Genomic DNA, 27,603 nt, shown 5'->3' on the forward strand with positions numbered 1-27,603 from the left:
TTTGATTAATGGAGGTTTTACTAACAGGCCTCTGTTGCATGTGCAGCTAATAACATTAGCAGTGGCTGTTTTCTGGAACGGAACTGTTATTGAGATTTTTATTAATTACAGATGGGCTTTTCGTGACATGCAAAACAGACTCTGAACAAAAGCCTGTTTTATTTATGTTCAGAAAAAAGTCTGTGTTATAGTTTGCAGAGGAATGTTGCTCAAGTGTTATCGTAGGTAATAGATGTCCTTCTCAAGTGCACACAAGCCATTTTACACAAATAGCAGCTCATAAACACTAAAGTAACATTTGTACTGCACTGAGCTCGAGAGCATCTTATTACTGTGTAGAATAAAACAACCTTTGGTAATAATGTTGCTGATACTGAATGAAGGTTGTCCGGCAGCTGTGGTTGGCTGCTTTTTGGTATAGTTTGGATCTACTTGCCCCAGTTGGAGCAGTGCTTCTCAAACCTTTTTCTGCTATGCCCCATTTCAGAAGACAAGTCCAGGCTCCACACCCCACATTTTATTTTTTAAAATTATTCCTCTTCCAAAGAGTTCTGCGTGATTAGCTTTAGTTTTAAACCATCTATAACCCAATAACACAATGTCCCCGTCAGTGGGCCACGAAGAGATCGTTAAATGGTGCAAAAAAGGATGTACTGACATCTTACAAGAAGCTGTCCACCACCATCAGCAGAACACGAGAGGAGGGACTGTCTCGAGAATGAACAATGTCAGTAGAGTTCCAGAAATGTATAGAAATAATGTCAAGCTTTATTAAGCCTGTTCCATAAGCACATCTTGGTCCACCGCCTTACACTTTGTGTTTTTGTTTTTCATTTAATTTGTCATCCCTCTGTATTTTGCAGTGCTCATGGGAAATTTTAAAATCCAATCTCGGTGTGCAGTCACCTCAAACAAAAATGTACGGTACATTTAAAGGTAAAACCACAGCAGAAAGAAATGAAATGATAAAGGTCATAGCCTGACTCCCCTGCTCACTCACTATATGAAAACATGAAGGAATACACTTACATAATGTGTTTATGTTCTGGATCAAGTCCCTGGTGCAACATTTTATCATGCGATGCTCTTTAAATATTACTGTGCTGAGACTCAGAAAACTGACTGAGACATTTGAGCACAGAAATTGATATTATTATACAGAGTATTGTATCTGATGACCGGCAAGGTGTTCCTCAGAAGTCTCCTGCACCTAATGTAGCGTTGTTTATGATGGTCACCTTGATAAAGCTAGTGTCTGTGTAAACATGCTAGGATTGCATGACTAGATGCTTACATATGCACGTTCCTGGGTGTAAGCAGGCATGAAAAATATCTAAGTCTTTGTAAGATTGTGTGTGGAGAGGCCGTCTGGGTCTCTTATGACTCCTTCGTGATGCCTGTCACTTTGCATTAATCCTAACGTTGCCTCCGGTTTTCTGTGGCCAGAATCATCATGACTGCTTCAGCCGCAGGGATCTATGGCAACTTTGGCCAGGCCAACTACAGCGCTGCCAAGCTGGGCTTGCTGGGGCTGGCTAACACTTTGGCAATCGAGGGTCGCAAGTACAACATCCACTGCAATACGATTGCTCCTGTTGCTGGGTCACGGCTCACAGAAACAGTCATGCCTCCAGGTAAGAGTAAAAAACATATATAAACATATATATTGTATGCAGCTGGTCTATATGATGTAGGTTCACACACCCTTACAGATAATGTTTTTTTTTTTTTTTTTTTAATCTCATTGAACAGGCTGAAATGGACAAATGGGTTTTAACCAAAGCATTTTTTGAGAGCAGTTGCATAATGTAATACCATGTAATGTGGATTTACAAAATTTGAGGCAACAGCACTCCCGTTCGACATGCAAATTTTTCATCTAATATTCAAGAGCAGTGTTTTCTTGCTTTTCCAAGGGCCATGATGAAATCATGCACCCTGTGAGTGCTTTAAAAGTTTTAATGTGTCAGCCCTTTATTTAAGCAGGCAGCTATGTCCTCCTTGCATTACTGTATGTGTTGTCTTCCAGTATTAAGAGAAAAAGTAAGCTAATAAATCATTTATAGTTTTTGTGTTGAACGCATTTTAGAAAGGGGGCATACAGCATTGAATGCCTACAATTAAGATTAAGCAACTAAGATATAGAATTGGCAATCTTATCTTGTGTATTAATATAACACAAAACAAAAAAACATCACCCTTAAGAATAACTGGGACTGGGAATGTTTTTCCAACCCCTGACTCAGTATTTGTAAAAATCTGAACGTCACAGTTACACTGAGGATGCTCTGTGACTGCAGCTCTGGAATAAGAAGTATTAAGTGAATTAAGGGAAAGGTTTTGTTGCCCTGCCGTGCCAGCCTACGGTAGCATCTGTCGCACACTGCGTTGTGCCAACTGTCACAGGGGCCTCACCTTAGTAAATGACTTGGTTCCATATGTTTGCTTTAACTCACTGACACTTTTCTAAAAAAAATTAATGACAAAACCCATCTTGCTAAGCAGCAGCGAGTTCAGTGAAGCAGAAGGGCTTCTTTTTACCACTAGGGTACAGATATTTTCAGCACACACAAGGGATATTAAAAAAAAAGTTTAAGCTTGTGCCATATTTTCTTTTTTCAGTTAATTCCAGCATGTTTAAGAAATATTTCGCTAACAGATTGCTAGTACTAGGACTGATACTGACCTGGTCTCATGAATTCAAGCATTCTGTTTGTTTCTTCATGTGAAGCCAGTTCATGTTTTTGCCATCTGTCTTGCAGAAGATTATAAGTTAAATGCAAAAACAAACAATATGTAGTATTGTACTCCATGTATAAATGAACCAAATGCAACATATTTTAAAAATCAAGACCTTCTTTGCCCTTTATTACAGATGTAAACCAGATGTTTTGTTTTATGTAGATCTTGTGGCGTCTCTGAAGCCTGAGTATGTTGCTCCTTTGGTCCTCTGGCTCTGTCATGAACAATGCCAGGAGAATGGAGGACTGTTTGAGGTACTGAAACTGTCACTATACTCCTTGTAGCTTTGTTTCATCTTGGAGAAAAAATAATGTACAATAGCATATTATTTTTCTATAGAGAGGCAATATTTCTTAATCTCCATGTGCATTTGCTGTTCTCTTCATGTTTGACTCCCTTTAGGTTGGTGCAGGGTGGATTGGTAAATGTGAGTACTGTGTGTTTTGTCCAGAGGAAATGTCTGTATGCATTTGCCATATTCATTAGTCCCCCAGACTGCTGCTACAGTATGTGTGGGGTTTATACTGTGCCATGACCCCTGTATTTGTGTGTGTGTAGTGCGCTGGGAGCGTACTCAGGGCTATATAGTGAGACAGAGGAACCAATCCATGAAACCCGAGTCCATCAGGGACCACTGGGAAAAAATATGTGACTTCACAGATGCCACCAAACCTGCTAATATACAAGGTCAGTGATGCACCAGGCCAAATACACACTTACGCAATTGGTAACCTACAGAAAAATGTATAAGTGTATCGTCACACTTGAGGACAATATACACACACACACACACGACTTCAAGTCCGTCCTCATGGGTTTTAGCTGTATTTTTTACTATATTAAAATATGTTTAATACAGTTTAATCATAAAAGCAGATTGTTCATAATGACTAATACATGGCTCACAGAAACAGTCATGCCTTCAGGTAGGAGTAAAAAACATATATTGCATGCAGCTGATCTATATGAGGTGGGTCCTCACACTATTACAGATACTATTTTTTTTTTTTTCTTTTATCTTATTGGACACACTTGAGGACAATATACACACACATGACATGACAAAATATGGAGAAAAGAATGAATAAAGACACTCTGAATAGGCAGGCTTTTCCCCCCTTTCACTCATAGTGGAGTAAAACTTAGTAATTCAGCCTAAACAGGCAAAGATGAGCTAAATTGAATTAAAATGAATGCTGTTGAGATGCTTGTCATTTGGATTTCGGATGTGATTTAATTGTTTTCCGCTGAACTTGTTGTCTGTGTCCAGACTGGACATTAAAATTACCATCATTACCTGAGGCCTCAGTCAGATAGTTTTATTGATCTTGCAGCGAGCAACTGGCAACCACTGCACTGGCGAGTAATCTGTACTCCCCAACTGGTTGTGAGTTTGCTGGCAGTTGCTAGCATGACACTGGTTGCAAAGAGGCTGCACTGAAACCTCCTTGTGATTGCTTTGGGTGCTAACAGGGAATCATTAGTTTGCATGGAAGATGCCAACTTGTCTTGCAAACTAATTACTAAGCAGTAATGAAACTGTGAGAAATGCAGTGCAATTCAGAAACATAAAAATGTTTACCAGTCTGGATGGGCAAGATACTCATGGCTGTGAATGGGTAAATGAGACATGTGGTACAGGTCGGACTTGAACCTGCGCTACTGCACTTTAACCATATGCTTGTCTGCTCCCTGCTGAGCTCAAGTGCCTCCCAGAAAGTTTTTAAGTTAAACAAATATTACACTCTGAAGTGATCGGGTTGTCTAAACATGGGCTCACAGCACTGCAAGCCACTGTGGCATGTGCTTTCTCTGAGCAGATAGTCGTCACAGATGTGCTCTAGTGTAACGTTTCACCAAGACTGCAAGCACGACTTTTGACAGTTTCACATGTGAATTATTTCATGTTACTGAAGCTCAGTGGTCTTATCCTTCAAAGTAATTGACAACCATCATTGTTAAAAGATGTAAGCTTTTATGAAAATGTAAAACACGGTCTTTAAGAATTGATTTATTGCCTTTAGTCTTGAATGGTCATTCACTGTGAGCTGAATCATTTCTCTTCAAAGCAGTAACCACGCAACACAGACCAGAGATTAGACTATTTTCACAGCGGCTTTCCTTATTAGTGCCTGGATCACACTTTCACACTTGTTTGACTCACTCTTTGTTGAGTCAGAATTATTCAGATTTCAGATCATTACATAGCTACATAATTTGCCCTTTGGTTTTGGAGTAGTAGTGGGCTAACTTTGTGCTACTCTAAAGAAATTCATGTCTTTCATGTTTTAGTAGCACGGCCTTAGTAAATGTCTAGATATACACAACCTTTTTTCATTGTCATTGACAATTGACATTGTCATTTTTCACAATATTGGTTTATACCCGAATAAATCTGCAGTTTTGTTGCAACATTTTGATGTGATATTGGTTGATTGTTAGAAGAGAGGGAAATAAAAAAAGCTGTGTTTTGAGACCTGTCTTTTAATTAAAGTTATGATTAGCCTCTTTTGAGTGGAACCACTTTTGAAGAGCTCAATGAAAGGAAAAATAAAAGCGCCTGGCTTGTTAGCCCTCATGTAGTCATGCTGTCAGGCTCGGCACTTATGAGGGTGATAACCTTCTGAAATCATCTGTATTTACAGTGAGTTAGGTAACAATCAAAGACTGAGGAGCAGATGGTGGTGGAGATTGATGTGAATGAGGTGGAGAAAAGAAGCCAAGTTCAATATGATGTTGAGTGTGAACGAGTGCAGTATTGTTCAGAAAAGAGCTCCAGCAAACAAGAGGCTGGCGATTGTTGATTATTATTTCTCTCCACCTTATCCTTCCTTTCATATCCACATTCAAAGAGAGGTTGGCGGTGTTAACATTAACAGAATGGGGGGTGGCAGTCCCACAGGGCACTAGCTGGTCTCATTAGCATGGCTTTGTAGTACCACCTCATTTGTATCTTATTTGTTGCTACCTCTGTTTGGTAAGTGCCTGCCGCTGAGTGACGGTAATAGGATCTCTGGTCTTCTCAGTCTTACCCTGGTCCCGGTCCGTGCACGTTTCAGCTATTTTCCTTTGTTCATGCAGCAACAGGTTGAATCAGCATATATATTTAAAGAGTTGTGTTGCCTTTGTTGTTACATTTACACTTTTTGGGTGTTCTTAAAACAACCTGAGAACCCACAGGACTGCAGACAACTGTGTGAATAGAGAAATGTTTATTCTGCAGGTACATAAGGGCTCGCATGTATTTCCATTTTAAAGCTGCTTCTGGATCAGTATGTTTTAGACTGAAATTCATTTATTCAGCATTTGTATAGTTTCACTGAAACATGAACCCCAGGGTTGTTGTTCTATAGCTGGGTTAAAAAAAAAAAATCAGTCTTTGCAGTTTCCTAACTGTGAAACCAGAATGAGCGACTACACATAAGAGACCTTTGAAAGAATATTTCGAAATTCAAAGACCTCAGAGTGAGGTTTGAAAAACGCAACCAAATTCCTGTTTTGCAGCCTTTTAACAGTTAAACAATAAATGCTAAAGAGCTGAACATACTACCACATGCCCATGCTGCTGTATTATTTCATCTGCTCATACGGATATTTAATTACACGTAGAAAATGTAATTACAGTAATTGTAGGTCTCCTGCAATGCTCAGGTCCTGCTCAATTATATAAATGTTGTTGTAGTCTCTTTGGTTGTTGCTAGGCGACGTGATCACATAGTATGTCATGCATAATTCAACCTTTTGTAGATATAGATTAATGTTATTGTCATGCCATTACAATGATACAATGGTTTTATAAAGTATTATAGTTGCATAAACAGTAGAAAACTGGTCATTTTAGCTCATTGGTAGGGTGTATACTGATTATGTCATAATATACAAACCCATAGGGGACTAAGATGTTCCTTTAGGCTTATAGAGGGAGACTTTTTGCATTATATTAAGAAAGATATAATGTTTATTTAGAGCCAATATGACCTGGAAGAAGGTGACTTTATTTCCATTCATTTAATATATGCTAAAAATATTTTTTTAGAGCTGTTAAGTTGTGTCTTGCATCGCTTTGATGGCTGGCTGTTGTTGTCTTGGTAACCTTTTAATATACTTACTACCAGCTCATATGATCACCAATGAGTGATACTGTGCTCTCATTGGTGCACAGTTCAATTGCTACCCTGGATGTTGATCAAATTTTTTTGCGTTCTGCCCACTTTGTGTTTGACTGTGATTTAGATTGTTTGACTTGAAGTTGCCAGATGTCATTCATTTTCTCTGGTCTCTGGTCAGCCGCCACTTTGCTGTAAATCTTTTCCAGTGTGGATGCATCTGTAGCGCAAACATTAACCTTATTCCTGCAGATGTGTTGCTGTAATTTAGATTATCTGGCTGATTGCTTCCCTCAAATGAACCCCAAAAATGATCAAACTGTGATCATTTTGTCTTTCTTTCATTTTTCTCTCTTTTTTGAACAAATTTTGCATCTCTAAGGAGCTGTTATCATGATTTTAGATTGAAAACACCCATATTTTCATTGGTCATTATTTAACATTGATTACAGTTTAACCGTTTAATTTCTGCAATACAGATTTTTTTTTTTCTGTTAATGGTTTGTCTTATATTGAATTAGTGAAACTTGAATAGATGCAATTTGTTTATAACTATTTGGTTTAAAAAAACATCATTATATTTGGCTGTATACACAAACTATATATATATAGTTTATGTGGAGCAAATTCTAATATGTAATAAATGTGAAATGGCTTGCAGTACCTAGATGAGGAGTATTTGGTCAAATCCAGCATGATGGGGAGGGGGGGAGGGGCAAAAAACAAGTGGTGCAGAAGGAATTGGGGGGAGGCAACAGTCTTTCTTCTGTTTGCAACACACATGCATGCAAACTGTATACTCGGCTGGAGACTGCCCGGCATGGTGAAACACACTCAAGATACTTCTTAGACTTGCTGCACAGCTTGGGGTGTGTGTGTGTGCGTTCATGTACGTGCGTGCCCGTGTCCAGGTCCCAGCATGCTGCTATATAAAACGGCTCCCTGAACTACTCTCCTTCATTAGCCGAGTTGTAAAAACCACACCCCACTCTACACAATATGCTTAATGAAACATTTGACATTTAGCAGATGATTATGTTGATGCTTATTCGTTATATTACCAAGAGCTACAGAAGACTAATTATTATTGTCATGCCTTTACAATATATTAAGCTAAGTGCAGCATCTAAATTAGTGGCACAATAAAAACAATCTGTGTAAGTTATTGTTCGCATAGATAAAACAAACCTCACACAGTTGTTTTACAAATGTCATTGGTTTTCCTTTAAGACGGGTAGTTTCCTCTTCTGTAGCAATTGTTGATTTCTACTCGTATAAGAGAGCCAGTTTCAACACTTCACTCATGCTGTGTTTATTTCCAAATGAAAACAAAACTCTTTGACTATTGCTGAGGAATAAATTCATCTTGCTGAGAAGTAACATGATTATCTTGGTTGGCTAACAGCATGTATCGCTCTCACATTTATTTAGAGTCTCTGCAGTCAATGGTGAGTGTGCTGTCTCAAGTGGAATCGCAGGGTGATGTTGGTGTGAATCCAGCAGCAGCTGCAGCCTCTGCAGGCTTGGGATCTGGGATTGATCCTGTAAGTAAAATAATCTGTTAATGTGTTTTCTTGCTTTTTTTTCTTCTTCTTTAGTTCAATGTTGATATAAAATTAATCATAAAGTTTAGTTTAAAATCTGTATTTACAAGAGTCCTAACTGCTGTCTCTTGGCTGCTGTGCTTTATATGAACTGTGGAACATGAGAAACATCAAAGGTGGATGTCAGATATCAGTCAGATGTAAACAAAAACTCAGAGCAGCTGTTTATTAAATGGTTTGCAAAACGCATGTCTTTGTCTGGAGGGGATCACTGCATGTGTTTAATACAGAGCCAGTGTATGTTAGTAAAAGTGGAAGTAGCTCCTGGGACAGGTCTAACTGATTTGTGGATTGATGTTTTGAAGGCTTTGCCCTAGCATCTAGGGCATCTATCCTAGCATCTGACTATAAATCAAAGGACTTTCATACTCGTATGGTAGCAATTTGTCCATGACATGGTATAAATGCCTGAAAGGGATCAGGGTGTGGAACAGTTGCATCTTCAGGTACAGAGTAGCATTATAGCATTTGAGCTAGCTGGTTAGTATTGTAACTTCAGGAGATATATCTGGAACAGTTTAGATAACTGTAAACATAGCTTTTAACCCTCTCAAGGCAGGCGTTGCCGATTTGCAACAGTTAAAAACGAACAACCTGATTACCCCGCATACATATTTTATGAGTTTTTTTTAATCAGAAGTACCACTGCAGGACTTGGTTGTGCATTAGCAACAAAAAGTTTAATTTGAGCCTGAGAGGGTTAATTAAAAAACATCAGGACTTTATTATCTAATGCATCTGGGATGCATTTAGGAAACATGAATAAAGAAACCCATATCCATTCATGCTTTCCTTTTTATGATGTAAAAAAAACAGACATACAAGATTTTTTTTAAAGTCTTCCACTGTTTCCTGGCTTCTGCAGTTCTTAACCTTATTGCCATCGGTGTTACTCAGTCATCTGTTTTGTCTTCTTTATTTAATTACTATCATTCTTCCCACTGAGACTGTTCTACTCTTTGATATAGCTGGGTCATAATGACACATGGAGCTGTAAACCGTGTTTCAAATATGGCAAATCATGACTTTCTAATGTCAACACATTAAATTTAGTTGGGAACAACAGTAAACCACTCAGAAACTGCTCCTACGACATGCATGTGTACTTGGATGTCACCTGTAAATATTGGATGGTACCAGACAAGGGCCTGCTCAAGCTAGCTTTTAAAATGTAAAGTACCTAAGCTGTTGGAGCGCCACAGAGCAGCGATGAATCCCTGGATATGTTCTCCTTTACTTTACTGTGTTTCCTGTTACTGAAGCTCAGAAAAGGGAACTTGTTACAGCTCAAACACGGCTGAGCTCCTAAATAAAACATCAAGCTGCAAGTAGTGCTGCATCCCAACATGGTTCTCCACATAAATGGCCAAATTGAGCTTGCATTGAGCTGCGTGTAGTATGCAGTAGTTAAACTGCCCAACAGATGTCCAAAATGCTACTCAAACCAAATTCTCTTTTTGCACAAATATTTATAAACTTATTTTGAATTGGGTTGCCGTTGCCTGATAAAATGGCTAATTAACTGTGTATGTGAATTGCCACATCTAGAAGAAAGAAGGAATGAACACTATTCAGTGGAGTGTGAAATCTGCATTGGTTAGGTAATGCATTGCTTAAAAATATTATTAGGTGCCAGATGATGCACAGTGAGGGTGTTTTTAATGGTTCAGTGGTTACAGTGTACACCAAATACATGCCTATACATTTCTGGACAATATTTGGGGTTTTCAGTAAATGAATTCATGTAGAAATTTAAAAAAAAATCAAGCTGATGGTGAAACATTTACCTTTTATGTATAATGGAATCAAATGTCTAAAAACAATGAAGAAATATGAGCACTTGTGGAATGTTTGTATATTTTAGAATCAGATTTTGTGTCATTTTACACATAAAACTCAATGTTTTATAAAAAACAAGATTTCAAAACAATGTTAAGCAACAACAACAAAACTTTCATGCATTAGTATGAAATATGATAAATAGGCCTGCAACAGGCCTGTCTAGTGTATATCCATACTTTCACCCAGTTGTAGGCTCTAACGACAATAAATTGTACAAGTCAAAGATAATGTCAGTATTACTAGCTGCCATGGTTAAATAATTTTTTCTTCTGCTGTATGCTATGGTTGAAACAAAACTAAAATCTGCTCGGTGTTAAACTGTACTTTCACATCGGTGCACATTTTGTTTCTTGGTGTTTTATTGATTTGCCTTCTCAAAATTACCTTTTTTTTTTTGCAAACTGTTCTTTTAAATCCTGTGAGTCATTAACAGCACTTACTAGCCAGGTTCAATAATATCATGATTCAGTGCCTAAATGTGAAATGAGGTATACTCACTCTTGTGTATCACTGTCCTCTCTGCTGTGGCTCTCTGAGCTTTTGTGGCTCCCTGGTTAGGAGATTTGGAACAGAGTCACACTGTAGCCTCAAGACAAACATCACAATCGTGTCCTCGGCTGACGTTTGTGTGTGTTTGTGTGTGTCTGTGTGTGTGTCTGTGTGTAGTTCTGCCCACACATGCTCTGCTAGTTGCATTTGTGCCTTTGTCCTTGTCATGCTAAGAGGTACACGCACTACTTAAGTTATCAGCTGTGCTGCTTCTGTATTGCTGGCATGTCATGGAGCTCAATCTGTATACAGGTCTGATAGCCCAAAATATCATTTGTTGTAACATTTATGTAGGTGAAGCAATATACCAGAGGCATAGCAAGGTTAAATTATAGAGGTTTTTATTCTAATTTAGTGCCACGTTCATTCAACAGTAGTAATTATGGTAGTGTCATTGAAATATCTTGGTTCATACAGAGACGTGTTTCTATGTCGTTTTCTAAATGGGGTGAAAAAGAGAAGAAAGCACCTTTTTTTTTTTCATAATGCAATTCAAACTCCAGGTTTCAAGGTTAATCTTTCTAACGCTTCCATAAAGCAGACAGAAACAGAACTCGATCATATTGAAATGTATTTATTATGTTTGTGTGAGCCATATATTTTTGTTCTTGCACTTTTTACTCATGTAGGTTGGCCTTATTGAAGACTCAATAGTCTTTAGTTATCTTATATTAGGCCATAGTGCAGCCCTGTTCTGTTTCATTCTGACTGCAAGAGACTATGAAATAACTGGATATCCATCGCACACATGCACAGGGATGAAGACGTAATGCCGTCAAAATTACATATGTGAGCTGAGTGGTGCAAGCAACCTGATGAGGTATCTGGCTTTTTAACAGGCGTGCACAATGAGGCTGCAGGCGTGCTGCTAGAATCCCTGTCCCAGTGAAAGGATATATGGCGGTGTGACAGTCAACCTGTTTGGTGTCTCAACATTTCCAAAGCAATCTACTGTTCTTCTCTCCCTTAAAACCAACTGGGCTACCAGAGCACACACTGGCACACCCCTGGCCAGATTGCCTGCTGTATGTCTTCTCTTGCTTCCTTTGCTCATGCACTTCACAGGATAGAGGGATACATACTGACCAGGGAGGGTTTGGTTCCCAGTGATCCCACTGAGTTTTGATGTCCAATCTCAGCTGCAGGGGTGTGTTTTTTCTTCCACACTCAGATCTCCTTCATCTATATGTATGGTCACTGAAGGGCTGGGCAAACCTTTGAGTTCTTGTGAGGAAACCCGGGCCCAGACCATATTAATTAATTGGGCATCATTAGTTAGGGTATTGTATTACCAATAGGTGAAAGCTCATTTCCAGCTGATGTAAAGATCAACATGTGGTCCCTTAGCAGTGCTCTAAGCTTGTATTTCCAAATGTTACTGAACCACCGGCTCTCAGTCCTAACTATCCAAGTGTATGTCGCGCCTGTCTCAGCCCATCATGTTGTGGTGGATAATTGTTATGTTGGGTGTCATCCTCTGGTGGGTCATTTTCTGAATGGTGCTCTTTGCCTTTGGCCACAACATGCTGTCACTTCCTTCATGGAAAACACAATCATTCTGGAAGCTTCGTCTTCTCCATCCTTTGAACCCCTCGAGGGGAGTTACCAGAGATGGTTATCTGGTAAGACTGCCTTTCTTCTCACTGTTGCATCAACAAAGCATGTAACTGAACTTCATGTCCTGTCTGCTGCCAAGGACTGTTTGTGTTGTCATCCTAATGGGCGTGGGATTACTTTGTTGCTCATCACTTCTTTTCTTTCCAGAATGCTGTCCACCTGTCATACCTATTATTTTGTCTGCCTTTGGCACACAGAGAGGGGGCAGAGGACCTGTGTTCTAATGTCAACTTTGCCCTTTTCAGGCTGTAAGACTGTAGATTGGCACGAGTGCTGAGTTCTATAACGGATGCATTCTTTGTCCGTTATGGGCACAGGAAGGGAACCCCTTTCACACTCGGTTGTTGATACCACTTCAGGAGCTTAAAGACTTTGAGGTTTCCAAATTCTGTGCCGCTGTTGGTTGGGCTTCCTTCTTTGCCTGCTTCTACAGGGGTAATATGGCTGCCCCCCTTTTCCCCTGCAGTCTGAGCTTGTGGTGAGTGGAGATCCCCTCTGACTTTGTGGGTATGAGTCATCCAGGTATTTCATGCCGTCTCTTGCAGTCAGGAACAATGGAATGAAACAAGAGTTAAAACTGTAACTAAGGGTATATGAATTCTGGTTGACCGCCGGAGTTATTGTAGGAATTTTGATGATTGGTCCATGTGTCACCCAAGACACACATGTGACTTTCTTGGTATTGTATTGACCTCTCTCCACATGCAAGGTGGATATCAAAGTATTTCATATTATTTCATATATTCATATTTCATGGCTGCCATTCAGAATTAATACAGTCTTAGTTACATTCATATTCTAGCAGTTGTGTGCCTGGGATGATCACATTATCGTCCTTCTCCTTTAATACATAAAAAGCTAAGTGTAGGGAAGAAAAAAAAAACCTGTCACAAGGTAGTGAACTCCTCGTGCCGGTCCCAATCTGGGATAAATGTGAGGATTGTGCCAGGAAGAGTGAAAAGTCTGTGCCAACCCAAATATGTGGATCCATCTGCTGATAACTGCTTGGGCAATAATGAAGCAACTGCAAGTACTCCTTTAGTTTTAGGTTGGTGTACTTTATCAGAAATTGGCAACAATAGTTTTAATATAAGGAGTAAAAGTATTATAAAAATGCCCATAAAGTGCGCTTTATTATTCATGTAAGTTTAGTGTTATATTGATATATTTAGCAACATGGTTTTGCATGACTAACAAAAATATGTGAAAAAACAATAGGACAAATGCAAAAATCTCAATCATGACTTAAAATGTGCATCAGTTTCAGGTGGAGGTGAAACAGTTGTTATGGATTTATCAAACAGAATTAACAGAGTACTATGTATCATGTGTTTTGATCAACTAACTGAGTAACAATTAAAATTTTATCACCAGTCTGACTCTTCATTGGAAAAGCAATAATTAATATATGAGGAAAAAGTGGCAAAATATCAGCAAGCTTAATTTGAAGTTACATATTTGTACACTGAATAATAGATGGAAAGAAGAGAAACAAAAACATAGATCTGCAGTGTGGAGCAGACAGTAAATGAGTGAAGAGAGACCGGACAACAAAGCTGTCCTTTTGCTTTAAACCTTTTTTTTTTCCCCTCTCCCATATCATCTCACTCAAGTAACTAGCTAACTTGACTTACTCCTACACAAGCCACTACTGCTTTTTATCCCCGCTCCTCAACTGCAGCTTTAATCTCGCCGTGTGCATGCAGGAGAGCAGGCACTAATAATATTCCCAAGTACTGGGAAGCTGGAATCGGTCTGAAAACACACAATTCCCCACATCTGCATTTAAATGCAGTTTTAATTAAAAACTGCTCTCCAGAGGCCAGGTTTTATGATGTCTTTCGATCAGCTGAGAGGTGATATTATGCAGAGTGTGAATCGCACCATTCTGCCAAGCAATATTGTTTCGAACAATAGCTGTCTTATTTACAGCACAGTGGCTGTAAACGTGACAAATGAGTAACTGCAGTACTGCTGTGACTGTAATGTTGCCAGAGATGTATATTTATAGTTTGCTTTAACTGGATTTCTTGTATGTCTTAATAATACTCGCTAACATGAAGGAGTCAGCGGGACCGTTCCACCCCCTTTCCTGCTCTGTTTGAGTCAGACACTTAATACAGTTTGTGCTCTTATGTGTCGCGTACTAGTGCTTCAGTACAATGAGAAACAACATTCATATTACACAGAAAGCTGCTTCTGAGAACCCAGAGGACCTTCATGCTTTTCCTGGAATATGTTTTATCCTTCAGTTAAAAATACATTTTTTAAGCAGTTTCGAGTTTATAGGATGCACTCAAGCATATTTAAACTTGACAATATTATGCTGACAAATAAAATATTTATTTAATCAGACCTCAGTTTCTGGGATTGAGAAATGGCATTTTTATCAAGGCCTTAAAATTCTGAAAAAATTATTTATTTTTTGCACCATCATTCTTTCAAAAGAGATTTCTTCTTTTGGTGGTTTCATGATGAGTTTCAGTCAGGCCGCAGAAAATTATTCAGATATGCTATATTCATAAACCTTCTACCAGTAACAACCTCCTACCAACCTCAGCCAGGGATTAACGAGGGCTTTAAAATATTTACAATACCGCTGAGGCCTTTAAAAGACATTTGTGACTATGTCATTAACACTCGATTACTGCGATGGCGTGTTCGAGTTTCAGGTCATTTTCCGGCTGCTCGTTAAGAGAAGTGCAAGCACAAATTTAACATGGCTCAATTTCTGGCCTCCCTGCGCTGGCCACCGTTCAAGACCGGGATTGTTTTGGACTGATTGCTGATCGCTCACAAAGCTCTGCCTGGTGCGACACAGGAGTAAATTTCTGAACTGCTGATTCCTTTCAACTCTGAGGTCCCACGAGTCCTCAAACTACCTCCCTCACAGATCACAGCCAAATCAAATATGTGATCATCTGGGGAGAATCTTTTTATATCTTCTGATGCGGTCTCCTTTTATAATATTTTATTAGCTGTTCTGCATACTTTTGTTTTCTACGTGGTTCTTGTATATTAAAGAATAAGTTAAGCAAAATCTTTCAGGCGTTGGTGTGGACGCCTCTTTTTCAGACCTGATGATAAACTCTTTAATGCACTTGTAATGTGATGGGTGATTAAATCTAATCAAGACAGAGTCAGATCAGCGAAGAAGAAACAATCCATAGTAACGATTAACTGTAAAATTTCTTTGTGTTACTCTAGACAGCGACTCGCTGCTTAACAACAGCGGAGGGTGATTAACAAAAAAAGAGTCTAACAAATTTCCTTCTAACTTTGGAAGATATGCACTCACTTGTTTACACTGGATGTCTGCAGCCTAATTGTTGTCAGATTGAATAAATTTTTGAAAGAGGGAGGGGTGCATTTAAAGATCGTGGCTCAAGAGTTGGGTGTTCGTCTTGTGATTGGAAGGTTGCCGGTTCGAGCCCCCAGCTCGGACAGTCTCGGTCGTTGTGTCCTTGGGCAAGTCACTTCACCTACCGCCTACTGGTGATGGCCAGAGGGGCCGATGGCGAAATATGGCAGCCTCGCTTCTGTCAGTCTGCCCCAGGGTAGCTGTGGCTACAACTGTAGCTTCCCTTCACCAGTGTATGAATGTGAGAGTGAATGAATAGTGGAATTGTAAAGCGCTTTGAGGGGTCCCGAAAAGCGCTATATAAATGCAATCCATTATCATTATTATTATATCATCATTATCATTTATCACCGGCACCTGAAGCGAAGCAACTGATCTTCTCATAAGCCGGCATTTCATCTGCTCCTCAGTGTTTTCTTAAATGATCGTGTTCATTTCAGCGTCCTAAAAAATACATGTAGCCATTTAGAAATGCCTTTTCTCTTGGTGTGTGTGTAGTTCCATTACATGGTGTACTGACCCTTTCTGTTTTCTCTTCTTTCTCTTCTCAGACTAAAGCAGTGGGACAAAAACTTCCTCCAACCACTTTCAGCTTCAACCATACCCAGTGTATCCTGTATGCGCTGGGTGTCGGCATGTCCACCAAGGACCCAGACCATCTGAGGTGTGATTCTGCATGTGTTTGTGTTATTGACTCTAGTTTCCTCAGTAGTTGTAAAAAGGCAAATTACATGAAATTAGACAGAAAATAATGCTAATCATGGCTTCAATCATTACTGTTACCTTGACCTGCATGGAGGGGGGAAAAATGCGCTGGATTCCATCCATGCTGAAACGCCTGTGCAGCCATCTGTGCTGTTATTTTTATCTGTCAGCAACCTTTTCCTACAGAGGTATGCTGTTTCACTGAGCACTAACACTTGCATTTTAATGTAGGTTCCTGTATGAAGGCCATCCGGACTTCAGCTGCCTCCCCACCTTCGGGGTCATTCCCTCCCAGGCAGCTATGATGGGTGGTGGTCTGAGCTCAGTCCCTGGACTCAACATAGATTTTACCCAGGTTAGAAAACGTGCATGTTGATGTCTGCCGTGTCTGTATTTGTCCTTGTGTGCAGCTGAGTTTGACTTTTTTTGTTGTTGTACGTACATGTTCGTATCGTACGGGATGCTTTTAATTATGCTAATGCATCCCATCGGCGGTGACGCTTGCATCTCTTTGTCGCGTCTTTGCGTCGAGAACGTGAGGGAGCGATACAAGGACGGATAAGCCGGAGCTGCCGAATGAGAAATGCTTAACACCCCAACATCAGTCTTAAGCGATGTCAGTTAGTTGTGATGTGCCAAACAGCTTAATCACCTGGCCTTTTATATATTTAGATTCCTAACTTTGTTAATGGAGCTGATGATTTATCATCTTCGTCCTATTAGCAGCACCACTCACTGGCGTTTGTTCTTTCTTTGCATTGTTTGCACAATAACGCGCCACATAGCTGTCGACAAATGTGTGTATGTTTTAAAAACAAACTGCTGCTTTGTGAGACGCTTCAACACATTAGCGTTAAGTTATCCCATATATTCAAATGTGTTGTCACACACGGGGTGATGGCACATTGTTTGCATCTCACCGTCTGACTGTGTTTTGTTTTATTATCTGTTGATCCATATGCACAAACACTACAAAGTAAGCGCTGTAAGAATCAACTGTCACACGGAGGTGAGGAGTTTATGCATCACGCCACTTGATTATAAAAGCTCTTAGTTCCTCCAGAAGCTTCCTCTCTAGTTTCCTCAAGGCAAATTCATGGATTTAAAAGATCATGGCAGAGAGAGAGGGTGGGGGGACTGACAGTTTCTGAGTTTTGGGAGGAGAGGAAATACGAGGAAGCACAAGCTGGCATTAAAGAGAGGAGGAAAAAAGCACCCCTGTTATAACACTTTACAAAGTCTTGCTTAAAACAGTAACTGAGGCTTTATGACTTTTATAATTATATGTCGCAACTGCTATATTCATTTTTCTTTTTGTTTGTTTGTTTTTTAGGTGTTGCATGGAGAGCAGTACTTGGAGCTTTACAAACCTCTGCCAACTTCAGGTATTTTCCCTTTGATAATTCTGCAGAAAGCATTTTTTTTTTAATTGCTGGAGAAATTCTGGGAGATGAAGCAGCTTGTTTACAGCTGCTGACTCTGGCAGCTGCCACTGCTGCCTTCTTGCAGGACTTGCTCACAGCTGCGATGGCGGGCTCTCTGTCCTTGCAGCTGGCTTGCAGCTCTCGAAGCTGGCAGCGGCGTGGAGCTTTGACCTGCCGAGGGTTGGGAGCATGTTTGTAGCTGAACGCGCATAAGAGACAGAGCGTGAACGTTGTGTACGGTTGTTGTTTTTTGGGTTTTTTTGTAACTTGGCATTTCTGATCATGTGAGGCATTTTGCCGTAGGCCAGATGTGTCCATTCTGTAGCTTTTACAGTTGTTACAGTCTCATTACAAAATATTATTAGATTCAGTTATTTTGGCCATGCCTGCAAATGTTTGTGTGATGTAAAAAAAGCTCAAGGTTGTCCAGACATGGATCTACAAAGTTTGGTTAAAAACTTCATGAAACGTTAAAACAAAACGTGTCAATCTGCCCACTGAATCCATAAAAGACTGAAAACTTACTGAGATTATAACTAAAATATTTTATAGAGGGCTTCCTTGTGGCTCCATGGTGTACTGGTTGACACATTTGCTTTTCAATAGCAAGATCCCTGGTTTTAGACTGGGAGGAAACACAGCCAGCCTTGGGGGCTCAGAAGCTAGTGTACTCCCACTGCCAGTCTCAAGCCTGACAAATAGGAGTGTTGCATCAGCATCCAGCATAAACTCTGTGCCAAATCAAACATGTGGATCCAGCCACTGTGAAAAATGAGGGAGCAGCCGGCTGTTGTTGTGATTTAGAATTGAATATCGACTCCAAACATTTATTTCTTTTAGCGTTTAAACATTTCTGTTCATTAAAAGCACCTTTAGAGCCTTTCTGTGTCACTGTAGCCTAAATCACACTGCAGTGGATAACACATTACATACAGCAAGGGACAAGTTTAGGTGTATTTACATGGATGGGTATTTTCAGTCTCATTTTTTTTTTATAATGCGTCTAGAAATCTAAACTCTGATATGACCGAGGTTACCTCAAAAGCATTGATACATTTTGCACGTGTCCTATAACAGGACTAATAGGATTGTGAGGAGCCCAGCTCTGCCTCATGCGTTACCATTACAGAGAACGGTTTTTGTTTTTCTTAAAGATGAATGCCTCAGAGTTTCTCACAGTAGCCGACATGTCCTTGCTTTGTACAAAGTGATCATTAAAAATATTTATTTGAAACCAGATGGTGTTTTTTCTGGTTTGATCAGTGTTGTAACACCCAAAACTCTATTTAGTTATCCATTATTTAAGACAAGGAGAAGTAGCACACCCTTGTGAGTCTTGGTGTTTTGGCTTGAAAATTGACTTTAGTAATTAACCTACTGCAGATTAACTTTCTGACTGACTAATCTGTAATTGGAGAATTGAGGATCCAGCACATGCTACAGAGAGGTTTAGAGATTTGTCTGAAGGCTTTTAGAGGACTTGGGGAAATAGTTTGTATGTTTACAAAGTATTAATTGACCTTATGTCAGGTACTTTGACTTAAAACCAGTGAGGTAATAGTTTGCAGGGCTTGGATTAAATAAATAAATAAAATACATTTTCAGGTAAACTCACCTCTGAGGCCACGATAGCAGACGTGTTGGATAAAGGATCTGGAGCCGTCATCCTCCTGGATGGTAAGGTTTCTTTTTTTCTTTTGCCATATAGGCCAAGCACGTGATATCCTTTACAGTATTTATTCCATATTCATTTGTTTTTACCACTTTAATGTGTTTCTTCCTGAGAGTTGCCTCTAAGGCTGAATTAACACGAGTTAATTTACAGTCTGTGTCTGCTGGGACTGAAATATGGGACTGAGAGCGGCTCTTATTTTTGTTGGACAAATCCATAGAGATGGAGGATGTTAGAGCAACTCTGATTTATAATTAATCCAACTTAAAACAAATAGCATGGGACACAAGGTTCTCTGGAGTCTTCACAGAAACGTCTTCATGCACACAAAACCAGTCAGCTTCTGTTAGGATAAAGTCATTTCAGTAAGATGGCCTGTCACAGTCATGTCTGTTACAAACAGCTTTGTTTGTCTCTGTGCCTGTTATGCTTTGAATTGACTTAATTAAATTAATCAGGCAGCGCGTCGACTATGAAGAGGATTTGATTCCTTCTGATAGCTGCTAATTGTTCCTCTTCATTCGGCTTCCATGCGGTTATTCGTGCGCTTCCTCCTGCTCTGGCTTGTGTCTGGCTGGTTTGTTTTTACCCCTGTCTGTTTATTGTTTCAGGTAACGATATGTGCAAGTGCGTTGAATTCACCGTCGTTCAGTGTCTTTGCCACACTAGTGATGTTTGTTTAAATGTTTTAATAAGTTTCTCACTGCGTAGTAATCGTGTACTGCACAAGGATGAGTTTAGCTTTCTGAATCTCAAAGACATCTCACTTCAAAACATAAAAAGTCTTCCTGGACTGTTTTGCTGGACGTTAGTTGAACATTCAGATCTATTGATCTGCTGGGGTTTTTTTTCCACACATCTCACAAGAGAAACTATGCAGGGAGTGTCAGTTATCTGGACAAAAGTGTCTTGCTGATGTCAGATGATGGCCAGACTGCTTCAAGCTGATGGAAGAGAAACGTTAACACAAAGAACTATTTGTTAAAATCGGAGGTATACGGAAAAGCATCTCTGAATGCACAACACTCAAGTGTTGAGTGTCACTCTAGCAAAGAGCAGGAACCTGAGGCTTGCACAGGTTCACCAAAATTGACCAGCAAAAGGTTGCCTGGTCTGAGTGTCGATTTCTTTTGCCACATTCAGATTGTTGGATCAGAATTTGGTGTAAACAACATAAAAGCATGAATCCAATCTAGGGTGTATCATCAGTTCAGGATGGTGGTAGTATAATGGTGTGGGGATGTTTTCTTGTCACACTTGGCAACAACTGGGCAACATTTAAATGACTTGGCCTACCTGAGGATTGTTGTTGACCATGTCCATCTTTTTATAACCAGAGTGTTGTCATCTCCTGATGTCTGCTTCCAGCAGGATAATGCAGCAAAGCTCACATCATCTAAAACTGATTTCTTGAACATGTCAATAATTTCATGACCTCCACAGTCTCATGTGGTGGAGCTGGAGATTCAGCTCTTGGATGCGCAGCACCTTGTGATACTATTATATGACCTGTATGTAATTATTTCCAGCACATGTTTGAATCCACACCACAAAGAATTGAGACAGTTTTGAAGGCAAAAATGTCCAACTTGGTTCTAGCAAGGTGTAATTAATGAATGTCTCGAATGTATGTAACACAGTTCCAAAGAAAGTTTGTATCTCAGGTCTAAATACCTCAATTATTTACATGATTAGTGACAAAGGAGCATCATAGAGTTTTACAGTAGGGGCTGGGAGTGGTTCTCTGCTGTGAGAGACTGCGAAAATAGTTAAGAAGAACAATATTTCTAATTGTAAGGTATCTACGGTATGCAATATAGTTTATAGATTTGGAGAATCTTAAGGTGTGTGTGTTTGTATGCAGAGGAAAAGACTGAAACTACTGAGTTATAAAATAATAAAAGGTTGTATTTTATTTTTTTGTGTGCAATTCATTGCAGAAGTAAAATTTTGCATGTAGGGCTTTAACATAAAGTGTAGTAATAGTAGATCATTGTGGATTTGCTTTCCCTTAAGTAAAAGGATGTGAATGCTCTCTCTGGCTCTGATATTTGTCATTAACTGCAAGAAATTGTGCTTCCTGCAGTGAATACCTACAGTGGCAACGAGCTGGTGTGCTACAACCAGTTTTCGGTGTTTGTTGTCGGCGCTGGAGGCTTCGGAGGAAAGAGAAGCTCTGAGAAAGCCAAAGTACGTTTTCTGTATACAAGCTGTTTTACTAAAGGGACAGTATAAGAAAATGTAAAAAATAAAAATGTTATCACATGTCAAGTGTTTGTTTTGTACTGCCTCCAGCCTCCTCTTCCTCCTCCTAAACGCTCACCAGATGCTGTTGTGATTGATTCGACCACAAGAGACCAAGTGAGTGAGTCTGTGTGGGTTTTGCCGCACAATAAATTAGCTGCGTTTATAATATATGGGTGATATCGTGTGGGTCTGAAATAAACGTGAAGTTTTTCAGAGAGGCAGAAGTGTTTGGGGAGGGGAGTGTGTGCTGACTGTGTGATGCAGGGGAAAAAAAGAAGAGGAATTTAAAAACTAAATCCCTTAAGCAATTTAAAGGGCTGTGACTGTATTACTTCAAAGATATTCCTATTTTAGGTATCTCTTCCATTGCCTTCATGATAATTTAATTTCATCCCAGATCTGTGCATGAGAAGTTCAGGGGTTTATGAATTAGATATAGATCTAAACAATTTCTCTTTCCCCTGTGGTCACAGGCTGCCTTGTATCGCCTGAGTGGAGACTGGAATCCTCTTCATATAGACCCCAGCTTTGCTGCTATGGGAGGTTAGAGTCTAACATGTTGGGTTTTTAAAAAAAAAAATTTGCTCAGGACTAAATCTGTCTGGTATTTTGAATGCATTTTGGTCTTATTTAAACGTGACATGTTGTACTTGACGTGCTCTCTGGTCAGGCTTCAAAGCTCCCATCCTGCATGGCCTGTGTTCGTTCGGCTTCGCTGCGAGACACGTCCTCAAGCAGTTCGCTGACAACGACCCCTCCAGGTTCAAGGCCATCAAGGTGAGCGTAACCTGTGATTTTAAACTGTGTGATCCTGCGAATGAGGCTTCCGAGTTCATGCAAGGACTACTTTCGTGATTTCAGAGAATGCCTTACGTCAGTGGTTCCTCTTTGATTTTGAGGGTGAAAAGAGCTGATGAGTGGATCGTTACTCTGGTCCACCCTCTCTCTAGATGGTTAGACAATTACTGACAGATATCATCTGAACCTGTCATTCAGGCTGTGCGCAGAGAGGCTTTCTTTAGACGAAGGAAAAAAAATCATTTGATTTCGATCATCTTTGATTGAAATTGAAGTTTAATATTCCGGAGACAGAATAACCTCAATAAAAATGCAAAAGTAGACCTGCAAAATTAATATTCTGCCATAAAGTATCATCTTCATGGTCGGAAACTTTACCGAGATGTTAGACAGCGTTTAATTTTGGCCACTTGTGCAGCTGCGTCAGCTTCTTTAGACAAATTGCTTTCCAGGTTAACGTCATCCATTGCACCCGACAGCGTGACAATAGTTTAATATTCTCTTATTCATTTCCATGACGTCTCACACTTCAGTAATGGACTGATTCACATTAACACAACATTTTATAATCTAATTCTGTGTCAGATTGCTCCCTCCTTATTTCCATCACAGCATGGCTCTGCTGTAATGTGTCACTGAAGCTTCCTTCCTTTTTTTTGTTAGCTCCGCAATACCATTGACACTGTTTTTCATCTCCTGATTTCTGTCACAAGACCTTTAAGCTGTTTGATGTGAAATTCCTTTTATGCTTTGGAAATATTTATTTTGTGATGGAAGCTTATGTGCAAAAAGGAGTGAGAAGTGAAGAGTTAATATGGCTACCATCTCAGAAACCTGTATCTGCACACGGTCCGAGCACGTGACGAGTTCAGTTTAACTTCTAATGCAATCAAAATTCAGACAGACAAAAAGCAAAAGGCTGAGTGAGTGATTCAGAGTAATCTCTTAGGCTGATCCGTCAGATCCGCCACCCTTGCTCTCCTTAACCGCCCGTCTTTGCTCCTCAGGTTCGCTTTGTGAAGCCGGTGATGCCGGGTCAGTCACTGCAGACTGAGATGTGGAAGGAAGGCAACAGAGTTCACATCCAGTGCAAAGTGAGTGTCTTTAAGTTCGGCTTGGACACAATCAGAACGATTTTAGGGATGAATGGGTAAATGTTATGCTACAGTGAAGTTTCAGCTCCAGTCTCTCTCATCCAGGTGAAGGAGACCGATGCAGTCGTGCTGGCAGGAGCCTATGTGGATTTGCACGGAGCCTCAGGAGCATCTCCAGAAAATCTCTCTCAGGTACATCAGTCGGAAAATACTCCATTCAATTAACAATCGTCCCTTTTACCTAACTCTGTCCTAGAGCACCTAATGTCTTTTCATTTTTCGTATCTGTAGGTAATTTGGACAAAATGAATTTGTACTTGGGACATATCATGATAATGGATTCTGAAAATGAGAATAAACATGAGCTTTTCATATCATTTCTACTTATTCGTGCAGGGAGGTGGTCTTCAGAGTGAGCTGGTGTTTGCAGAGATCGGCCGTCGTATCAAAGACGTGGGCTCAGAGCTGGTCAAGAAGGTGAACGCTGTGTTCGGCTGGGAGATAACGAAAGATGGGAAGAAAGCGGCACAGTGGAGTAAGTCTACTGAATGCTTTGAGAATAAAAATATAACTTTAGTTCAGGTAACTACATTTGATCATCAGTATAACACAGAGTCAGTTTAATATCAGGTTGCACAGGTAGTCCAGCTCCTCCAGGGTGGCACATCTACATGTGCCGCCTCAAGAAGGTTTTCTGTCTAGTGGAGGAGAGAGCATGAGGAGAGCTGGATGGGGTTGTACTATAGTGTCAAGTTCCAGCGTTCTACAAACGACCTTCATCATGACAGTTGCACAATGGCGAGCACAGATCCTTAAATGAAGTGTGTGCGCACAGCCGGGCACCATGCAGCAACCATTCCTTTTCTAGGGGCTGTCTGATTGCTTTGCCAGTGGATCTGTTGCACCAAAGTAGTTCTGATGCAGCGGTGGTTGTATCATATTTAGAAGGTCCTGACTTATATGTGGAATAAATAAATACTACAAACATCCCGTGGACTATGTTTGCAGATTACACTGTGAATAAAAGTCTGTAAGGAAAGGTGTAACAGCGAGAGTTTAAATATCTGAGGTCAACCTTGCAAAGCAACAGACAGTGCACAAGAGGGGTGAAGATGAGAGTGGAGTGGGTGGAGACAAGTATCAGGGGTGATTTGTGACTGGAGGAGTGAAAGGGAAGGTTTCTAAGATGATAGCGAGACCTGCTATGATGTATGGTTTGGACACAGTGTCTCTGACAGAAAGACAGGAGGCGGAGTTGCAGATGTTAACATTTTTGTAAGCAGGATGGAGAAGACTAGAAATGAGTGCATCAGAGGTACAGCTAGAGACAAAGTAAGAGATGAAAGGCTGAGATGGTTTGGATGTGTGCAGAGGAGTAAATAGGGAGCTGCCAGGGAGGACGAAAAGAGGAAGACCTCAGAAGATGAATGGATGTAGAAAAGAAGGTCATGCAGAGGGCTGGTGTGAGACGGGGGGAGATGGTGCGCTAGACAACTCTTAAGGGAGCACATGAATAAAGAATAAGAAATAATAAAGATTTGAACCTTTTACATGCAACTTTTGGAAGTTGGTTCACGTATTCCAGGCGGATTTATTGTGTTGTAATTGGTCTGCTAAACATATCTAACAAAAAAGGCTGCTGCTCATGTTGCTCGGGTGGTTCGGAGTTCGCACATTTAAATTTCCCCAGAGAGGGTTGGGAGTGATTTTTGTGATGGATTTACAAGGCCGCAAACCTCCTGTCAGCATAAAATTGATTGTGCTGCTGCTCACTGGAGTGTCCCGTAGTAAATTTGTGCTCGACTGTCTTCCTCCTCCTTTCTTTTCTCAAAAAAAATCATATGATTGGCTCGCATACGCACCCATGAAACAAAGGTTAAGACACAGGTCACGGGTTAATCTGACCCTCACTGACATTTTGCTGTTCAGTGGACCATTAAAACCAGAAAGAGATTGGTTAATGGCTGAAGAAGAACCTCTGATGTAAACTGAAATAAGCCGTTCAGGTCAACTTTGAAGCTTTGATTTTGATTTAGGTTTTTTCTTCTGTGCCGTTTTCCTTTAGCCATTGATCTGAAGAGCGGCAGCGGGTCATTGCACAAAGGGCCTTACAGCGGAAAGGCGGATGTGACCATGACTGTGTCGGACGAAGACTTCATGGAGGTGGTGCAGGGGAAGCTCAACCCTCAGAAGGTGACTGTTGAGTCGTAATAAAACTCTGACGTGACGTTAATTAGTTGCTGTGTGAACAATGACCTTGTTTCTATTTTTTTTTTTTTTTTTTTTAAATTCTGCACATTGACTCACCTGCTTCATGCTCTTTAAAGCTTCTGTGCTCACACTGGTAAATATTTTAGTTAAAGTTTACAAAAACCTGCAGAAATCCTTCTATGACCAAGTGGTTTTGTTTTTTAAAAAAGCCTCATATTTTAAATCATGTCTTCTTTGGGATGTTAAAATCACTTCTAGTACATTGTAATTAAAGGGAAAGTGCCTTTGAGGAGCCCTTCAGTCTGTAACAACTACCTCCCTGATCTCGTCATGTCAGATTTTAAAAAAAAATAATGGATGCAATGATCTATCAGATCAGAAAGCTCTCGGCGGGGGTAATCAATCGGCAGTACTTGTTATGTCTGTAGCATCCCATCTGTCACTGGCGATGGCCGTCACTGTAAAGAATTTATATGCTTCCCGGAGCGCCTGATATTGATCTGAGGAACGCGTGTGCACGCTCTTAACAAAGAGTGTCATCGGGCTGGGTGCTGAAGATCCCGCGGGCGGGGTGCTTTTCCACTCTCCCTCATGATGAAAAGGAGCAGCTGGAGGAAGATTAGTCGATGGGGTTGAAAGGGACACTGCTGTCATTGCAGGGTCATCATAACCCCATCATGTGATTGATTTTTTTTTTTGTTTTTTTTAAATCTTATCTGTGGAAAGCAGTACAAGTCGGCAGTGGTTCAGTTTTTCCCAGTGAAGGCGCTTCTCTGCTGCACGCTTGGCTCCGGACCTCGTGGATATGAATAATATAATATTCTTTGATTGTTCTGCTGCCAGAGAACCGGTAGCCACAGATTCCCTTTTGTCCGAGACCTTGTTGGTGTTAGCTGCAGGCGTCTTGGCCCATTTTGCTCTCTCTTTGTTCTTGAAAACGATTAACAGCCAGCCGGCTCCTAAACAGAAGAGACTGTGGCTCTTTGGGAAGAAGAAAAAAATGCTCAAGTGTTTCTTTGTTGTTTTCTTTGTTAGGCCTTCTTCTCTGGCAAGCTGAAGGTTAGAGGGAACATCATGCTGAGTCAGAAGCTGGAGGTTATCCTGAAGGACTACGCCAAGCTGTGAGCTCCTCAGCCAGCCAATCAAATGACTTCAAGAACTGACCAACCTACAAGCTCGCCTTCTCCTTCTGTGTGTGTGTGTGTGTGTGTGTTTACATACTTTTCCTCTGGAGGGAAACACACAAAGTGACCCTGAGAATTAATTCTGAAGTGTCACTAATCAAGTTTCAAATCAAACGTCTTTATTCTCAGCCATCATGAGGAGAAACTAATTCAGAGCACCTGGTTATTTACACCTGGGTACAGTCGGTCCTTGCTAACCTGTGCCTAATGAATCATGTAGAAAATAAACAAAGCATTTCATAAATGTAATTGCTTCACAAAGACTGTGCTCAAATGTGTCTAATGAAACGATTGCTCTTCTATTAAAAAGAACTAAATGAGAATAAAACCTCATCATTTAACACTTAAATGGCTAAAGATGTCTTGTTTTTTACTTTAATGTATCTACTGACTGTGTTTAGTGTGAATGAGAGACCTCCTGCATCTGCAGCTCTATTCGCTTCCAGC

General features: G+C 40.3%; 1 protein-coding gene across 1 annotated transcript in view; it reads left to right on the forward strand.

Annotated features, from left to right (window-relative positions):
* Positions 1-27,505, forward strand: part of hsd17b4 (hydroxysteroid (17-beta) dehydrogenase 4) — a 34,797-nt gene extending 7,292 nt beyond the window's left edge. The window contains exons 8-25 of the mRNA XM_087849228.1: positions 1,447-1,634; positions 2,905-2,996; positions 3,145-3,169; positions 3,301-3,429; positions 8,280-8,392; positions 16,373-16,485; positions 16,758-16,881; positions 17,860-17,911; positions 19,556-19,627; positions 21,709-21,812; positions 21,918-21,983; positions 22,343-22,412; positions 22,540-22,646; positions 23,675-23,761; positions 23,867-23,953; positions 24,158-24,296; positions 25,827-25,954; positions 27,008-27,505. Of these exons, the coding sequence (XP_087705354.1) occupies positions 1,447-1,634; positions 2,905-2,996; positions 3,145-3,169; positions 3,301-3,429; positions 8,280-8,392; positions 16,373-16,485; positions 16,758-16,881; positions 17,860-17,911; positions 19,556-19,627; positions 21,709-21,812; positions 21,918-21,983; positions 22,343-22,412; positions 22,540-22,646; positions 23,675-23,761; positions 23,867-23,953; positions 24,158-24,296; positions 25,827-25,954; positions 27,008-27,097 (1,786 nt within the window). The 3' untranslated portion in view covers positions 27,098-27,505. The remainder of the gene's footprint in view (positions 1-1,446; positions 1,635-2,904; positions 2,997-3,144; positions 3,170-3,300; positions 3,430-8,279; positions 8,393-16,372; positions 16,486-16,757; positions 16,882-17,859; positions 17,912-19,555; positions 19,628-21,708; positions 21,813-21,917; positions 21,984-22,342; positions 22,413-22,539; positions 22,647-23,674; positions 23,762-23,866; positions 23,954-24,157; positions 24,297-25,826; positions 25,955-27,007) is intronic.
* The last annotated feature ends 98 nt before the right edge of the window (positions 27,506-27,603 follow it).

The sequence above is a fragment of the Neolamprologus brichardi genome, chromosome 12, assembly GCF_056152115.1.
Source record: "Neolamprologus brichardi isolate AB-2024 chromosome 12, ASM5615211v1, whole genome shotgun sequence".
Lineage (NCBI taxonomy): Eukaryota > Metazoa > Chordata > Actinopteri > Cichliformes > Cichlidae > Neolamprologus > Neolamprologus brichardi.